The sequence below is a fragment of the Harpegnathos saltator genome, unplaced genomic scaffold (assembly GCF_003227715.2).
Source record: "Harpegnathos saltator strain DR-91 unplaced genomic scaffold, Hsal_v8.6 scaffold187, whole genome shotgun sequence".
NCBI classification, from domain to species: Eukaryota; Metazoa; Arthropoda; class Insecta; order Hymenoptera; family Formicidae; genus Harpegnathos; species Harpegnathos saltator.
Genome location: NW_020229969.1, coordinates 33032 through 52500, shown reverse-complemented (window position 1 = coordinate 52500; position 19469 = coordinate 33032). Strand labels below are relative to the sequence as shown.

Below are 19469 nucleotides of genomic sequence, written 5' to 3'. Positions count from 1 at the left end.
TTATTTTCGGTACTGGCGCAAGCGAATTTGCAAGATTATGCGCGAACCTTGCGTAAACGAAACTCTCTGCATTTGATCGTAATTAATGATGGCAGCTATAAAGAAGCTTTTTTCGAATCCAAAGAAGAATCTAGCGAAAGTTGGATAACTTGGAATCTATCATTCTACTTTTTGCTGGGAAACTATACCATAACTCGTTACGATGACGTTACGATCAAGCCGCACGATGTAACGTAAATAATCCGCAATATCGTTGCAACACACACTTTTGCGCAATACTTTTACATATAGGATATACAGCTAGCTTGTTATCGGACGATTATTACGATTAAGGCACAATCTTGATCGCGAATACATGTTTGTGCATACATTTCGTAAGAAAATTGGGGTCAAAAACCCCAAGTTAAATTAAATTGACTCAAATGTCAGTTAATATCAGGATCACACTAGCGAGAAGACTGTCACGGTGAAGATTTTTAAGCAAAAACTTGAATAATTGTGCAGTTGACTTTGTCGTATCGAGAAGAATTCTCAAAGTATGAGAGATTTTTCGTGGCAACGAGTCTTCGGTGATCGGTAGAATCTTTCGTGCAGACTATTTCGGCACGGCTTAAACAAAATTAAAATTGGCAACGGAACAGTTGCGTTTATAACTTCCACGTGCTGCTTCGGTAATACGCCAAACTTCGGGTAATACGCAAACCAAACGTTGCCAAGAGCACAGAGAACAGTCAAAGCATCGGCGAGAGACTGCTGCCAAAATACGCGGAGAATGTAAATGTCGCGAAACGCGAAGTCAAGCCATATGGTGAGAATTTTCATAATTTGCCGTAACCCGTAACTCATAACTTCTCAATTATGTCCCCTCCCCCCCCCTCTCTCTCTCTCTCTTTTTCTCTCTTAAAGATCATTATTTTTAAAATAATAAAATTTTGGATTATTTTTAAAATAATGAAACAATTGGAATTTTCTCAAGAGTCAACAAAAGGTCAATAATCGACATCTCCTTCCAATTCCTCTGTCTCTTCTCCTTCTTCATAAACTTCTTCCTCCTTCTCGTAAAAGGCTTCCTCTTCAGTTGGCGATAATGGTATCACATCCTCAGCTCCCTCGGGAAAATATTCCATTATCATCCGTTGAGCTACATCTTCGATTTCCGTGACGAAAAACGGCTCGATGCCGGCAAAAGCCAGAAAGATTTCTTCGTTGATTCTTCGAACTATCAGTACGAACACCTCGGCGCCAGTTTTGTGTCTCACCTTTCACAAACAATACCTTTCAGTTTGTTCTTTTATTTAAACATTATAGACTAATAACTCTTTAATTCGCCACGAATTTGACCGCGGACGCGAGTCGCATAATTAAACTGAAAAAAGAATTCTATTAAACCCAACGTTAAGTCTCTTAATTCTCGCTTCCCTGATCCCAGAGTTATCGGAATAAACGAACCGCGTAAACGCGACAACACAGAGTGTTATCCCATCTTCATCGAAGATCCGGTCAATTTTCTTCGAAATGATTGATGATACATGAAAACATGTTTCAGATGAGAGTGGCAGTGAACGAGAGAGTGGCAGGAGGAGGAGGAGGAGGAGGAGGAACGACATATTTTAGTCATCCTGCTATCATATTTTGCGGAATACGTGGGAGCCATGAAGAATGCACAATGTGACTCCGTTCCATTCCTTCGTGCGAAACACTATTTGTATCGTCGATAATTTCGAAGAAAATCGACTGAATCGATTGAAAATCCGCACACGCACACGAGAGAGTGTACACGAGAGAGCGATAACGATGAACCTTTTTGTCGAAATCGTCGGGCGAGGACGCGAGGCGTCTCGCATGAGGCGGCTGATCGAACTCGAAGGCGCCGAAGTATACGACGGCGTCGCCGCGCGACTCGTACGCGTCTCGCACGACACTGAACTTGGATGCCTCGAATTTGAAGGCGCACAGAGGCAGAGGAGCCGCCGGCTCCACGTAAGGATGACTCTTCTCCACGTATGCCGAGAAGAGGGTCTTGAAGACGTGAACTTTGCTTCTGGCCTGTTTGCACGCGCGAATAGCTATATACTATTTTCTATTGAAAACTGGTCCGTTCTCCCTGCCACACTCGGTGTGGCTCGGAGAACGGTGGTCTCGGTCTCGGTCTCGGGTCTTCGTATACCTGAGGAGGCACCCAAACGGCAGGGTGCACTCGGCGCACGTCACCCTCGACTGCTGGATCTGGCTCGTGTACGTGCACGTGCCTCTCGATGTACGACGGCGCGTCGTAGGTCGGTCCGGTCACAGGTACGCCGGTTATAGTTGACAAGAGAGGAGGCGGCTGCGTCGTGATGATGCTGATGAGATAATTCTCCGCGTCGTCGATCGCGCGAGTCGGCTGCTTGATCGACGCGTCCGAATCCTCATAAGGATAACGCACCGGCCAATCTGGACGCGGCGGTTTACCTCTCAGCCTCATGGCCATGCACTTCCCGTCAGTCAGCCCTGAAGAATCGCGTGTCTCGCTCAGAGAGAGAGAGAGAGAGAGTTGCCAGATTTGTAGATTTGTAAATAGAACGGGAGGAAAGGGAATCTGGATGAGACGAGAGAAGAGAAGAGAAGAGAAGAGGAGAGAAGAGAAAGAGGAGGAGGAGGTCGAGAAGAGGTGGGACGAGTCTGTCTGTCTCATCGTCGTGTTCATCGTCGCGTTCGTCGTCAATGTCAACCGCAATTTTCAATATCAATATTACACATTTCACATATGTGTCTTACACGTATCTTACGCGTGTATATATTATTGGCAAACGTACACATAGGTTAGTGACTGTGTCACACTGTGGCAACGCACATGCACAACGAGCAAGAAAATAAACCATATGCTCTATCGGTGCAGTAGATAGGGAAGGACAAATAGCGTCCGTCGTCGTGGCAGGACATGAAAATTTGTCGAGCTAGAAAGGACAATTCTTTTTGGAAGGAAGAGGACACCTCCGACAAGCCACACACGGCGATGACCGTGTTCGTGAACCGTGATCGTACGACCCGTAGCGAACCTTTTATCAATTCGTCGGTAACGTCGACGCCGCTCTCGACGAGCAACCTCTCGATCGTGTCCTCGTTCAACTCGAGTCGCAACTCTTCCTGCACGTCGTAGCACTGCCTGAAGAGATCTTGGACGAGCTCCATGTACGGCGGACTCAGCAGCTTGTCTCTCGGCCTGTCGTTCTCGTCCTTGAAGACCCACGGATAAAGCACGAGCGCCGTTTCCTCGCAGAGCTCGAGAACCATATGCGCCATGAATCGCTCGTATTTCTCCCGCCTCTCGGCCTCCTCTTTCGCCCGTTTCTTCTCCTCCAGCGCTTTCCTTTTTTTTTTCACCAAGATCGTTTGCGTAAAATACGCGGTTCTGCGCGCGGCATTCCTTATCTCTCTCTCTCGCTCCCCCCCCCTCCCCTTTCCCTCTCCCGAGACCGTGCTTCATCGGCATCGCTCTGACATCGCGACGAACGAAGCGCGAATAAGATCTCCGCGACGAAACCAGCTCCGTCCGAAGAGTGAGAAGTCCGAAGAGTGATATGATCGCGGATAATTAAGAACGCGATTTAGTAGGCGCGACGAAGCTTCCGTTTGTCCGTTTGTCCGTTTGTCGAGAAGTCCGTTTTTCTCCAAACACCATCCCTCGCTTCCCGCCGAAAAGAGATTGGTTTGGTAGTTGAAAAAATTAGAGATCACGAGAGATTGTTTCGCCGCTCAGTTTCGCCGCTCCGATCAATGTGTTCACCTGATGGCTTCTCGCTTCTGCCAGCGGACTTCCTCTTCCGGGGCCCGTTCGCCCACATCTAGCCGCCACTTCGGAGCCTCCGCCTGTCGCATTCTCCTTATCTCTTCGAGCAACAACTTCCGCAAGCGCGGGCAGTGCGCGCCGAACATCAGGTTCACCATCTTGCCGTCCCGCAGAAACATCCAGACGGGCTCGCTCCTGCCCCTGAATCTCGCGAGGTCGTTGATGTCGTCGTTTCGCGCGACCGCATAGTCAACCGCGTCGTCGCCCATCTCCATCTTGATCTTCCTCAAGGTGCTGACCATGGCGGCGCACGGACCGCTCCAGTCCGAGTAAACGTCCACGACGACGAGACCCGCGCGCTCCAGCAACTGCCGCCACTCGTGCTCGGCGCTCACCTCGATCTGCAGCTGCACCCCCCCTAACCCGGCTGCCTTCCTCATCTTCCTAATCTCGGGGAGCCTTCCTTATTTCGGGGGGAGGGAATGTTAACCCCCTAGCGGAGGGTCAAGCGGGCTCGTGAAATTAAGTGAAGTGTCACTCGAGCGACGAGCGACGAGCGACGAGCGACGAGCGACGAGTTCAGGTGAGAGGCGAGAGCGCTGATAATACGTATAACGACGATTTGGGAGATTTGGGAGATTCAAACCTTTCCGTAACGTAATCGTCACGTGACTTTTCTTACGATACAGAGAGAATACAGATGTACAGCTGCGAGCATTTTCAACTATTCTGTCGCGTTCAACAATTACTTTCCCTTATTAATCGTCCCTTATTATTCGTCCGTGTGTCTCTCTGTCAACTCTCTTCTGATATTGGACGAATGCAAAAGTCTCTTGCTCGATGCCAGAAAACTGATTTCTTGGAGACATATCGCGCGAATGATCCTGTTTTGTGGCAGCTCTATCGATGAACAGCTCTTACAAATACGTACGTATGTACCAACACTTTGTGTACATGTATAATATAAATAAGCGAAGATAATAGAGAACAATGACGTTATTACTTGATAAGAATGTTATGATAAATCGTTTTCGATCAAATCTTATCTGTGGTCCGCGTACGCACACATTTCTAAAGTATCTAGAATGAAAGAAAACGACACGTCATTTGAGACAATGATGAAATTATCGGACTCATTTTCGGACTTTCTCGGCGTTAACGCGTTAATCGGGCAGCCAGACAAGCGATGATCATGTGTTGCATGTTAGATCTGAAGTCTAATAAAAATGTGGTTACACTTAAGATGCCGTAAAATAAATTTTAAGGTCGTGTGTGAGTAAGCACCCTCCTAAATTTAGAAAAATTGTCAAAAACTCGCGGTAAATTCCACTTATTTGCAATCCGACGACGAACCTTTGCAAACACCTAATAACATTTGTACCTTGGTTAATTCATACTCATAGAACATGCCGGTTTGATTGCGTTTCAGTTGAAAATACCCAGTATAACCATGCAATGATTGATGAAATAGAACATAAAAAAGAGGCTCTCCCCTCTCAAATGATTTATGCACGCTGCACGTTCTCAGAGACGCGCGCTGTGTCGGATGCAAATGTCCGAACGACGCGCGGAGATAACGACGAGCCCCTTCGCCTCTCTCGTTGGTAAAGCGTGAAGAGGCTCCGACTTTAGAGGTTCCTCGCTTGTCTCGCGAGAGTAAAGAGAGAAGAGGAGAGAGAGAGAGAGAGAGAGAGAGAGAGAGAGAGAGAGAGAGAGAGAAAGAGAGAGAGAAAGAGAGAGAGAGAGAAAGAGAGAGACGAGAAGATCGGGGGCGCCGATAATGTCAGCGTCGGCGGCTCCGCGCGCTCTTATGATCGTGGCGGCGGCGGCGGCGGCGGCGGCGGCGGCGGCGGCGGCCGACGACGTCTCGTTTAGGTTTACGTCCCTAATTCATGTCCAGCCGCGATAATTAGTCCCGGGCGAGATCGCGAGACGACTCTTGACACATCCAGCCGCGTCGTGTCTTCCAGAGAGCTCCCGACATGAGTCACGAAATAATATACACAGCATCCGGATTGGTTCTTCTCGTCTTCTCGCTACGCTTCGAGGAAATCGGCCATTCCGCGCGAAACTTGGTTGGCATTCCCGGCGGAAACCGCCCGCCGCTCCGGGCTCGAATCACTCCGGAAATGATCAATGACGTTATAATTTCGTCTGGCTAATGGCAGGAAGAACGTGAACGCGCGCGCGTTTCATCGGTGTTCGATGGCGTTCGAACGAACGCCAATTGCTCGATCCGATCCGGAGAGTGGGGTCTGCGTCTGATGCAACAGCGTGAAATTTCGAGTGAAATTTCACGCAGTTGCGAATTAATGATAAGAAGGCGAATTATTCGCCTGGTAATCCGCCATCATCGTCCTGTCCGCTCTTCGCTTTCGTCAAAGCAGCATTTCGGGCAGCATTCGTATCCAACGCATATATATCCAACGTGTTTATCGTCGAAAAATGATAAAGGATCAATCGACCATTTTTCTTAGCTACTGACCGATTGATGATGATTATGCAGTAAGGATTCGCTGGCAAAGTGTTGAACGTGAGAACAGCATTGGTGAGCGGTGAGTTTGTGATTTCATCGTGATTTCACCTGTGATCGCGGAATTCACGGTGATTCACGTGAGAAGCGATCGGCAGGATCGGTTAGTCACCACCACACGCCGCTTCCAGAAATGCCGCCGCAATTTCGCGGGAGTGCACAGGCGCAACCGGACCGGATCGGATCGGATCTGATCCGTCACCACCACCACCACCACCACCACGTGTCCATCACCACGCGCGACCGGAAGCGCGCGGCGAGATCAGAGTGAAGGATTACGAGCGCCACTGCAGGGCGCGCGCGTCCTCGAGCGCGAGCGATAACGAGCGATGGAAATAGCAACGAGGATACAGCAGCCGGAGGAGCAGAAGGAGGTGTAACGATCGCTAATTGTGTGCGCGCGTTGATGATGTGAAATTCCTCGCGTTGATTTACGATTGTACACGAGGTGCTTTCTTCGAGTGGCAAGGCTCGGAAATGCCTTGTGGCTTAAGCGAAGTCAATTGGAGGTCGCACGTGCCGCCGAAGCGTTGCGCCATCGATTTCTGCAGCGAGAGCACGACAACAAAACACTGCGAGACCGGTTCGCGACCATTTCTCGCGGACCAAGCGAATTTCAGCGGCGGGAATTCGTCAACCGCCGTGTACGCACGGCAAAAATTTGCAATCGCTTTGCTGACGAGTCCGCAATCCCGGGAAATTCGCAATCCGCAATCGCGGATCGACGCCGGTTCCGGGGTCAATCGAGTTCGTTCCGAGCCGAACCGAGCCGAGCCGAGCCGAGCCGAGCCAACCAACGGTGGCAGAAAATATCCCACATATTTCAAGCTCTAGTGAAACGTTCAGCAAGTTGTGTGCTCGAATTGACGAACGTGAGAGGCCTGAGCAGGATTATTATAAGGCGAATTTGTAAGTTGGTAGAGAAGGACGGCCGAAAATATATATATATATATATTTCATACGTGTATGAATTACTATGAATTACTAAGTCTGCGGCGAGGAGATGAAAATCTTGACTGGCAAGAGGGGCGCGGCGGTCCTTCTCACGGAGGAGGAGGAGGAGGAGGAGGAGGAGGAGGAGGGGGGAGGCGGAGGAGGAGGGGGAGGAGGAGGAGGAGGAGGGGAGGAGGAGGAGAAGGAGGAGGAGGACCGAGCGAGGATCGATCGACGGCAATCTTAGGCAACTTTAGGAGATATACGAAATCCACGCGCGCACACGCAGCATCGTCGTATAACTCGCGTATAGCTCGCGGCGAGTGGTTCATTCGTCAATCGCATTTCAACAATAAGCCGTGCAGCGCGCGCCCGCGCCGTGAGCCCAAGTGAAGGCACCGCGGGGCATTGCATCTAAACGCATCCATCCATCAAACTAACGATCACGCCTCGTAAAAGTAAAAGCGTTTACGATCCCATTGAAGCGGCGCTCTCGGTGCCGCATTGTTCTGCGGTCGAGTGGCGAAAAGAAATATCCCGGCGACCGCGACACGGCTCTTTATGCAAAGGGGACGACGATGTGCCGGGACGAGCTATAAAGACAAATAGTAGCGAAACGAGCCCAACGAGGCCTAATGACGGCGCATTTGCATCGGTCATTAAGACCGCCGGGAAAGTCGCCGCAGCTTTCTGGCTGGCATGCGATATCGCGCGCCGCCTCCTTTTACTGCTCGACGACTTAAGGATAAGCGTCCGTCGGCGTCGTCGGACGCTTATCCTTAAGGGCAACAGCGCTTTCCCGCGCCGCTCGTGTTTCTCCCCTTTCGGCGGGAGGGGGGGGGGGAGCTTTCGGGCTTATCTCGCGCGGTCGCGGCTGCGGCCACGTCGGTATTTATTTAACCCCCCTTGTGTAGCGCAGTGTGCTGAATATACCTGAATATACTTTGTTTACAGCTTCATGAAAATAAGTATGATCTCACGTTTTTCTCGTGTATCACGCATACTTTACTTTATGTTTCGTTTACATCGTACTTTTACATCCGACTGTGCATTCTTACTTATTATTTACAGAGAAATAAGGTTGAAGGGAAAAAGAGCGATTTAAAGAAAAACTTCACGTGTCAAAATATGTATTTCCTTTTTTGTCAGAGTTCTCCGCACGCTGTGATTGTTCTTTTATAAAAACAAGACTCACTCACTCGAATGAATGTTGTAAATCTCACGTGAAATTCGTAATTCGGACGATCTGACGAGAAACCTTTATGTCTCGCGTGATTGATTTGATTTGTACTTATTCGAACTGACAGCGCCAATCGCCGCTGCCCTGTACGGCTGCATGTACGGCAGCATGGCTGTAATGGATCTGCGAGTCAGGAATTTCTTTTTGGCCGAATCTCACTCGAGATTGGCGGAGCAATCAGCGACCCGAAAAGCATAGAAATGCAAGATTGCACGACAGATGTCCATCAGGTGGAAAAAATGTGCCGCACAGAGATTGCACAAAGCCGTGACGAGATATATCTCAAAGTTTGCGAGCGGTTCGGTACAGCGCGACTCCGCCGCTCGTGCTGTATTCCCTTGTTATTTACTCGCTGTTCTTAACGAACTTGACGAACTTGAACGCACAGATGTGAGTTGTGCGTCGATGAATAATTGAAAAGAGTTCCATTGGACTGAAATTATATCCTGAGAAAAATGTACAGAGCCCGATTCCAGTGAGTGGAGGGCTCGCGTTGTACTTCCTTCGACGGAACCGCGAAATTATCTCACCGGAGTCTGGCCGGTGTCTCACAAGTTGCCAGTTCCCACGGTGCACGGTGGACATATTTTTCTTTTTCTCTTTTGCGAAATATAGAGTGCGCGTTCGCCCACTCGCGAATGCAAATTTTCTCGATCGATCGTCCCGTGCCGTCGCGCCTACTATCGCGCGCACTAATTCGATTGGAGCGCAGCGCGATGCCACGATGCCACGATGCTTTCCCCCGCTCGCGGAGGCGCGCGCTCGTGGAAACAATAAAATTATTAATCCCATTCTCGAGCCGACTCGAGCTGACGCTGGGAGCTGGCCTCGGGAGTCTCGCGAGAAACACCCACGCCACGCATCGTCGTAAAAACATCGCTAAATCATTTTCATTGTTAATATAAACGAGACTGTTGTTGCTGCCGCTGCTGTTGCTCCTACTAAATCCGCTAATAATGCGCGTACTCGAGTTACCACCGCGCGCGCGCGCGCGCGCGCTTACGTAAGTGAGAGTGTTACGACTGGCGCCGAGAGCGCCAAGTCGTCTCTCGCTCTCGATCGCGAGATCGCCGAGAGCGCGCGGGATATCGCGCGAGTTTTTTGCGCGACACTTCCTCTGCTGCAAATTGATGTGTCGCTATGTCGGGAGAAGGCCAGCCGGCCTTTTTACCCGACTTACTTACGCCGCCGCATTTCGGCGGCGTCGTTGCCGACCACCGAAGAGTTTAGTGAATGACTAAACTAGCGGTACTTTTCATTCGTACGCGACGAAACGAAAATTTGAAACTGCGTTAAACTTTAAACCGGAATGGAGCTTTCCGTCGTTTTAAGCTGAACGCCGTGTTCAGGCTTTGCCACTCGGCGTTCATTCTCTCGTACTTGCTCTCGTCTTGCCCGCGAGTTTTGTTGAGAAGAGAGGAAAAAACGAGAGTACGTCGTAAACGCCTTCGTTCGTATGCACATCCGGTTTGGCTTTCTTTACCTCGCATCAACTTGACTTGGAGGGGAGAGGGGGGCGGGGCGGGGGAATTCTTGGTACTAGCCCGCGGGACTTTCCTGCTCTCGTCGAGCGTGCGTACGACAAATCGTGTCAAACGTGCATCGCACGATAATCACGGATGTGACTCACGGGTCACTTGTCACGGTGTCGTGTCGCCGACGCAAAAGACACACGGCAAATATCGTGCCTGCGAATCTCTGCGAATCTCTTTTCTGCGATATCATGCGATGAAACATTGTGATAAAAAAGTTGCGCGAATGACCGCAAAATTTGGTATATTCGTCACTTTGCCCCGCGTAGCCGATTTCCGCATGACAAATCGAACCAGCATGATCCGTTAAATGATAATCTGTCGCTGAATACCACCTAGGCGTATTTCTTTCGCGCACTTTTACAGCGTTTACAGCGATCAAGCTCCAAACTTTGAAAAGTGCTCCCGAACGTGCGCGCTTTTTCACAAGCACAAAACGTCCTCCTTCTTACGAGTTTCACGGGATCTCTCCATTGAATCGCGAGTCGTCATTCCAACTTTGGGAAAAAGTGAAGTGAAAGAATGCAGCGCGTTAAATTAATGCGTCCGGGCACATATTTGACGTTGCACAATCCGCCGCGCGGATATTAAACAAAGGCGCGCTCCGTGTACAATAAAATTCGCGAGAGGCTCGCGCTCGTCGTTACACGAGTAGTCGCCTTTTGCCGCATGTGCATGCGAGAGAGAGAGAGAGAGAGAGAGAGAGAGAGAGAGAGAGAGAGAGAGAGAGAGAGGGAGAGAGAGAGAGAGAGAGAGAGACCCCGATAACTCTCCGTAATTAACTGCCGCCATTTGTCTAGCTGAACGAGGAAGAATAACAAACGAGTGCGTCGGAGGAGAAGCGAGACGTGCGTGCGCTTGTACGTCTGATTAATTTATAAGTTAAATCGTCGTGGGGGTTCGAGCGCCCCGAGACAAAGGGATGATAGATAAGAATCAAGTGCTGGAGAGACACACAGCTCTCTGTTACTAAATCAAAGAACGAGCAAACGAGTCGCCTGGCTGAATTTTCTCTCTTGTCGCACAAAAAGATTAAGAAAAAGAGATAGATGTCAATGTAGAAGTGCAAAGGAGTCGCTAAATATCGCAATCATCAAAAGACTCTCTCAAAAGATTCTCATTTTCATCAGGAAGTTAGGTAAAAAAGCGACAAAAAGCAGCAGCATTATAATTCGCGTGTGTTCCGCAACGTGTGCTCCGCTTGTTTACGATTTAATCGCGAGACCTTGTTATCGCGCGCTTTATCGGCCTCGCGCTCGGGATCGCGCTCTACCATTATTACTTCGTCTACAACAAAGTAAGTAGTAGCGGCGCTAATGGGTCCCGGAAATAATTAATCTCGCTCTCGGGAGAACACGCTGCTGGCGACTAAAATTAATCGCGCGCGCACTCTGCGTCTTCATCGGACAGTTTGTATGTAGTCCGCCAATTGCCACGTAATTACAGCGAGAACTTCTCCATATTGCATATTTCCTAAACGCAAACACCGTTCTGGAAGCCGATGAAGAGAATCCCGAGAGAAATTATTCAATGATAAACAAAATCAAACAATTTCAATTAGGAAGCGGGAAACGCCGTTCGCAGTTGTTGTTGTATGTTATCCTTGCTGTCGGAGCAGCAAGTAAGGCGTTTCAGGCCCGATTGCACCAACGGTATTTTGACTTCAGACAAAACTTAAATAATGTATCTGTCTTGATTTATTCAGAAAGAAAGATAAAGAGATAGACACGTGTCTGAGTCTCGCTTAAAGCCAAAATAATATTGGTGCAACCGGGCCTCAATATTCGAAAGCACACGCGACAGCACACATACATTCTCTCTCTCTCTTTTCTCGCTTCCAACACAGCCTTTGTCGACCGCGGTGACACGCGAGTCCAACGAGTTCGGTATGCGCCATGAAATTACTCGGCCATTTGTCATCTTCACGCCGCCACTTCGTAGTGCTCATGCATATTCGATTACGCCGAGTGACCGATCTTGGACTCGAACGACATCAGCGCGCAGCTTGAAACCGGTCATTTTCACCCCCGGATCTGAGATTGTTTCTCCTCTTTCCTCCTGTCATTTGCCCGTCCCACACACAAATCGTTAGTTATAGATATTCTCTGGTATATATATCGATACGAGCCAATTAGTTCTCTGAGGGATATATGTCTTATATCCTACTTTTAAATCTCGACGGATCGGCGGTGTTCATGAAATTCGACGTGCGCGTTACTAAATTTGTTTACACGAAAAACTTGTTCGGTTTGTCGCGACTCTGATAATTCCGAACGGACTTCGAGACGATTGTACAGACGAGTGCGAGAGACATAAGACGATTTCCGCCTTCCAGCAAGGAGGAGGAGGAGGAGGAGGAGGAAGGAAGGGCGTTTAAGTGTAATCGTCGGAAACATCAATTCTCATTAGAATCATAGGAGACGCATACCGACACGGTCACCGGAACGGCGGGGATTGTTAAAACGCTACAATGCAACGCGCTTATTAAACGCGTGCGCGCATAAAGTCAGGGCGCAGGACGTGTCGTCGCACGCTCCTGACAGTCGGTCGCGCATTTTGTCGTAGTTACATACGTAGAACCGCGACGTAGACGCGTCCGATATGACCATCCGCGGTTAGGAGAGCAACGTTTTAACGACTAGTGTAAATTTCTGTCTTGCAAATTCTTCGGAAAGAGTCGACAAGCCGCGGCAAGGAGCGGAATTTTTAGGTCACATGACGAGAGAGCAGCGACTCTGAGGGAGGGAGGGAGGTTCCCGTGGGAATGTCGGTGTTTTCGCGCGACGTTCTCGCTACGATGATATACCGAGGCGTGGCGCTTGGTAAATTTATTAGCATTTCAATGGAAAATACGCCTAAGCCACGCTAGCCACGCGCATAACACGGCTTAGCCGCTCGCAGGCCACTCGAGGGCCAACGACAGACAATAAATAAGAGTCGTTATATGGCGGCGACTTTGTATCGCGAGCATTAGCGTGAACGAAATAAAAGGGATAAGGAAGCTCCTTCTCCGACACCGAGGTCCCAATTTCATTCTTCTCTCGGTCGTTATTCAAAAAAAAAAAGAAAAGAGAAAAGAGAGAGAGAGAGAGAGAGAGAAACGGAAAGAAAACGCGGAAAAAAATTGACCCATGATAAAAATAAGTTTATCGTTAATATTTCACCGACGCTTTCTAAAAAAGTTGGAATCCAAGCAGTCGGCAGTCGGCTATTCGGCGAATAAATTATGCCGCCTCCGTAAATCTTCGCGTGGCTGCAACGATCGGGCTATTATTAATAGCCTCTTGTCTCGTTGCTCCGGCCAGCGCTAGACGCGCCTAATTTATAGTGTTGGAACAGTAAAACGCTCCGAGCCGGCTGATGAAAAGAGAGAACTCTTTTAGCCGGTTTCCTAGACAGTAAAACAGCATTTTGCAGACAAAATTTTCATCCCTGCTTAGTGCCTTCTGTTGTATTCTGTTCAAGCGGAAGCTCAATCCTATACTTTTATTTAATTAGAAAAGAGATCGGTTCTTGAGAGAGAGAGAGAGAGAGAGAGAGAGAGAGAGAGAGAGACTTGTTTCGTAATCCAACATGACTGTCACATTCGTGGAAAAAATCTCTAATGCAATTTTGAGAAATGATAATCGCGAGAGTCGTCGCAAAGAGTCCCGCAAAGATATTACCCGAGATACTGAGGCCTAAGATCTATTTAGAAAGCTCACTCGATGTATCGTCGGTCCAAATGTGTTATATCTCGCGCCTTAATTCCTCTCCCGCACGCATAATAAATCTCTTGTCTCTGCATCTCGAAGGACTAGCATCGCGGAGACCGCGATGAAAATGAATACACGCCGTGCGAGTGTCGTCCGTCTCATCGCGGGGGCTAATAAAGTTTTCCAGATCAGATGATCGATTGCATAATGCGAAACACACAACGTACGGCGATTGTTAACGACACGTCGGCGGGCGGCGGCGCGGACGGTTGCCCGTTATGAATTATGACAGCGTCGCGAGCAATTTCAACAAGTTTACACGCGGCCAAATCGAGGGCAGACGTCAATTTCGCCTTCGCGGAACGCGTTCCAATTGCAAGCACAAACATGTTGCGGAGTCGTCCGATTGCGCGGTCCGCCCGATCTCTCCCGCAAAAGTAACGATATTTTTTAATCCTCTCGTTGGACGCGCGCGCGCGCGCGGATCATCCGAGCTGATTTACGGTTGCACGGTAGATAAGATCTTGGCTTCGAACGTACGGTTTCGTATGAAACAAGACACGCGAGACACGCTTTTCCCCGAGAGAGAAGAAAAACAAAATTGATATTCCGTTTCGCAGACCGATCCGCGGCCGCGCTCCTGATATCGCGTCTTTGGCGTTTCACGCAGCATGATTCCTCGTGTCTTCGCGCGGCTCGGCGGGATTGCGAAAGCGCTGATTTAGCGCTGAGTGTGTCGGTTGTAGGTGGTTGTTCGTAGTAGTACGTACGTAAGGTAAGGCGGCAAACGGCGGCAAACGGTACCAACCACGAGGAGTGGCCATCGCTCATTGTTGCCGCAACAATGCAACGCGCTGTCCTTGCACCGTGCACGACCCACGATGACCAGAAAAGAGCCGAGGAGACGAGGAGAAGAAAGCCAGGTTCGGCCCCGCCGTGTGTTAACCTTAATCACACGAGAGCTTTCAGCCACCCACCATGGCGGCCTGATTACGCGAGTAACGCGCTTTCCTCGGCGAATCAGGATTGCGCAACAAAGAGACGAACGAGCGCCAAGCGAGCGCCGAGCGTCGCCAGGGCAATGAATGCATTATCCCGCGGCGTAATAAATCTCTCTCTGTGCTCGGCTGACGCGAGAGACACGAACGACGAGCAAACGACAAAATCGCGGATATCGATAAATAATATCAACGACTTTTTAGAGACTCGCGAGTCTCACCCATGTGTGTGTGTGTGTGTGTGTGCCCCGCGGAACTCTGCGGAATCTAATCTCTCTCTCTCTCTCTCTCTCTCTCTCTCTCGTCTCTTGGCGATTATCGTTAGCGCGTTCGAATCGCATTTGAATTTCAATCCGAAAATAACAGCGACCGGATCAATTTAAACGGACAAACACGACGATACGAGCGACACGCGACACGACGCGTCTCGTGTATGCGTACGCGCTCGTCTCTCGTTGCGTAACGCTTCTCCTCTTCAAGGTTGGGACAGACCCAGACCGACTGGTGTTCGTGTTCCCCCTGCGTTACGCTTTTGTACCGCGCTCATTAGCGTACGAGAACAAAGCCAAAGTCCGCGGGGGGATGTGTTAATGTTTCCGGTCCGTGACGTTCCGCCGATCTTCTGTCCTCTTTCGGGAGACACGTGCTGATTTTAAACGACGTCTCTGAAACGCGAAAACAAAAAGGATCGCACAACGCGCAGGAAACGGCGCGGCGTTTCGTTAACGTGAATTTATAACGCTACACACGCCTGTAAACGCGAGAAAATTTTAGAGACGGCGCGGCGATTGCTGGACAGACTGGAGAGAGACGACTGTCGGTTGGTACTTAAGTTCAAACTCAAGAAGGACGGAGGATACTCCTCGTCACGTATCCTCCGTCACGAGGCAAAAAGGAGGAGGGGTCGCATCGACCTTTGGTAGAGAGATCAATAACTTAATACGCAGAATCGCTTCTTCCGTGAATAACAATAAAAAGATTATATGATCTAATGCAAATCTAAGTAGAGAGTAATTATTTAGGGGATTGGAGGAATCAGCTCCAAGGCTCATATGTCAAGGTTACGATCAAGGTTGGGATTGTGTGTGACTTACCCCTAAACTAAATAAGTATATACAGATACAAATAAGCCTTTTATAAGCCGTTGGAAATCGATGTGCGCGGGTGTGAAGTGACTCTCGTCGGACGGTCGTAAGATTCTTACTTCGTACATCGGCCGCGATGTACGATGATTTAATCGATACACGTACGAAGCAATGACACGTGCAGCAATAACCGCAAAAACGCGTATTTATTTACGGCGCGAGCGAGTGCTCCTCAAGGACCTTTAACTAACTAAATGGCATCTCGTATTAGGTGCCACTTTGTGTGGCACCTTTCCATCGTCCATTAGGTACTGTATTACGTATGTAATACAGTATCTGTCCGACCACGTGGGCGAGAATGCGCGACATGCCCGCGCTATTGTTTAATTCCGAGTCGAGCAGATAGTACCGTCGCGTCGTGCGCGAGGCACGACGGTGATTCCTCGCTGGAAATTACATCGCGCCGATGAGTCGTCTCACCTAAATTCATCGCAACGCGGGATTCATTCTCGCGCGCGCTTGCGTTATTTCCTTTTCCCTTTTTCTTTCTTTTTTATATATCAAACACGATGACGTTGCGATGCAAATTAATGGAGAAACTAATAACAGTGCACGCAACAATCGCAAACACCCCCGGCGTGAACGAGCTGGCACCAACAAAATGGCCGTATGGAGCGATGAGTGAGCGGCGATTAAATCGCGCTGGAATTGACGCGAGCGTGCGCACTAAGAAATTAACGGACTAATATTGAATTTAATGGACAGTGTCTCACGGAGTGAACACATCACACACATACGAAATAAACACACATGGACGTCCGCAGATCGATCCCGGCAGAGCGCGCGAGATGTGGATCCTCCTTTTCTATACCGGTGATACCGGAGTCGGTAGTCCGTAATTACCGTGACGCTGTAATTATGCGCGCGCGCTCGGTGTAATTACTGCGCGAGAGAAAATACCGATAGATCGACAAGCCCCGATATTACGCGATGGCGATCGCGCTCCGTGATATGTCCGTGAGCTCTCGCACGTGAGCTTACGCCGCTTTACGTAATCCGGCGCGGCGCGGCGCGGCGTGGTCCCGGCTCGAAGAGCAGCGCAGTTTGATAGACGCTCGTTTGCCACGCGTTGCGTTACGCGAGATACAAAGATACGAAATACGCACCGACGAGATCAATCCCGATGTGAGCCGCGCCAGAGGTAGGTCACGGATAATTGAGCACGGTTTTGCTCTCGCTCTTTGATTTTTCCCGGGATCCCGGGATTCCTGCCGCGAGATGTTACAGTGCGACATATTGTAGCGACATTGTAGTGTGTTGCATGGAAGCACGGGAAGCTTTCTTTCTGTGAAAGAGAAGCGTTCCCGACTCCGAAAGAGAAAAGAGACTCCGAATGAACGAATGAATTATTCGTTCGGTGAAATATTGCCGATGATAAAATTGATGATGAAAGATTGATTTCTAATAATCATCTTGAGAAGAATTCACATCTACGAAGAATTAACTTGTAATAATTATCGTCGCGAAAAATGATTCGTAATGTAGAAGAAAAAGGAAATGAAAAAGAGGCAAGTGGATCGCAAGCATGTATTTATAAGTCGACTCATTCTACCCCATTTCTCCATCTCTCATCCATCGCGCGCATTTTTATCTTCCATTTTATCCCAATTTTATTATGTTGATCTCATTATTTCTATATTTTTCGCGCGTCCCTCCTGACAAGTTGCTACGAAAGCAAGATGCCGCGCGGCGCTGCACACACACACACACACACACACACACACCTCGACGTCGTGTCTTTTCAAGCGACGCTGCGTCGCATCGCGAATTATGGATCCTGCGGTCGATCGGCCTGCAGGCCGGTCACGACGCAAATAAACCGTACGCGCTTTTCCGCGCGCGGCAGAGGCCGAGCCTAAGACTCGATTCTGAAATTTGACTTGCTAATAACACGCCACTCGCCGCGCGGCTACCCGGTGCATACGCACCGGCACCGGCACCGGCACCGGCACCGGCGGACTTGCCGCGGTACTTTGCAAGTCTAATTCAGCAAACGCGCCTTCCTGCGGCTATTAATTATAGCGCCGCCTTTCACAGACGGACAGACTCGCGAGAGGACTCGGCCACGGCGTTTTGGCGGATTCACCTTCGGGCAGTACCTTCCTAACTCGATCCTTTTTCGTGATCGCGGCATTTCTCTCTCTCCCTTCCTGGCACTTCAGCTTCTCTAATTAGCTTGTATAATTTGCTTGCTTGTTTGCTCGTAATAACAATTAAGCGTAATCCCGCGGTCGATTTTTCGATTCATTCTCTCGCGTATTCAGTATATGTACCCGAGGTACCCTCGAATTTCAAACAAAATTTCTTCATTCGATATCGATTCGAGTTCATACTCATAATTTTAATCCCCTTACCCTTTAATAAATGCAGCACGCAAAACGCAGTTTAAAACCTATTGTATATTTTGCTTCGCCTTATGCAGTAACACGTATGCAGTCTCCGTACGTCTCCTACGTGAATCATCCCGCATAAACGTGCCGCGGAACTTAAGAAAATAATCTCTAATAAGATGTCGTCACACACGCGCTAATTTGCGTCAGAGAAAATCGCGGGAAGGCGGTACCTTTTAGCATGGCGTGCAAATAAACGGACGGGGATCCTATCGATCGAGAAAATAATCACGATTGACTGCTTTATGAGGTTGCCTGCACTGAGATTTTGCGTTGCAAAATCTCCGGCGACCTCCGGCGATCTCACGCAGTTGCAATTCGGCTCGGTGCAAATATTTTTAAATTTCATCATCCAAGAATAATACACAATCTATTTATCTATCTTGACAAATGATTGAGAAACACTTTGAAAACTTTACAACTTTTTATCATTCCTCGGAGATTTCAGGATCTCTCGAAGTGTCTCCGGAGTGAGTCGCAAGAAATTCCAAACTTTTTAATGCACTCTAGTGCTAAATACTAAAAATTCCGGACAAATCTGCAATTTCAGAATGAATTCGGACGAGGGTCTCGCGGAAAACGCGACTCGAGCAGCGAAACGAATGCATTCGCGCGTTACCGCGGCGCGGTACTTTCTCGTACGCGGACATTCGCGTCCGCGAAATGTCAAGCCGTTGCCGCCGTTTTCCCGCATGGCTACTTTCAACGTTCGTTGCTGCTCACTCACTCACTCACTCACTCACTCACTCACTCACTCATGATGATGGGTTTATCGAGATCTGACAACTACTGTTACAATGTTATACCGTACGAATGCGATTACCCTGTCCCATTATTTATGTCAATTATTATGTCCAATAACTCACGCGAGGTGCCTCCGCGACCTGGATAGCAAGAATGATTTATAACAATCTCCACGAGGATTCGAGATAACTGCGTGTCTGGTATACGTAAATTAAAAATCTTTCATTCACCAACTACTAACTAATCAATATTTAACCGAAGATAAAATCTCGAAACAGCACTCTGTATTATATCCTTCCATTTATCCTCTTTTTAACATTGTCCTGTTTAATCCTGTTGATTACGGACGATCAGATGAAGTTTTTTTTTTCAATCGTCTTTTCCTCCCTAATCTAATGTCCCACTAAAACGTTCGTCTCTTTTTCGTATCAAAGAAAGAAAACAACTTGCAAAATGTGCGAGCTTTATTCCTAGGGACATCGCGGAGACA

The 19469-nt window shown here is 48.8% G+C and overlaps 1 protein-coding gene across 1 annotated transcript; it reads right to left on the bottom strand.

Annotated features, from left to right (window-relative positions):
- Positions 1-989: 989 nt before the first annotated feature.
- LOC112588291 (uncharacterized) lies at positions 990-4209 on the bottom strand. Its single transcript, XM_025297752.1, has 5 exons — positions 3767-4209; positions 3039-3349; positions 2168-2433; positions 1801-2046; positions 990-1259 (listed from the first exon to the last, which is right to left on the bottom strand). The coding sequence occupies exons 1-5, from the start codon at positions 4207-4209 to the stop codon at positions 990-992; spliced, it is 1536 nt and encodes a 511-aa protein (XP_025153537.1).
- Between the last annotated feature and the right edge of the window lie 15260 nt (positions 4210-19469).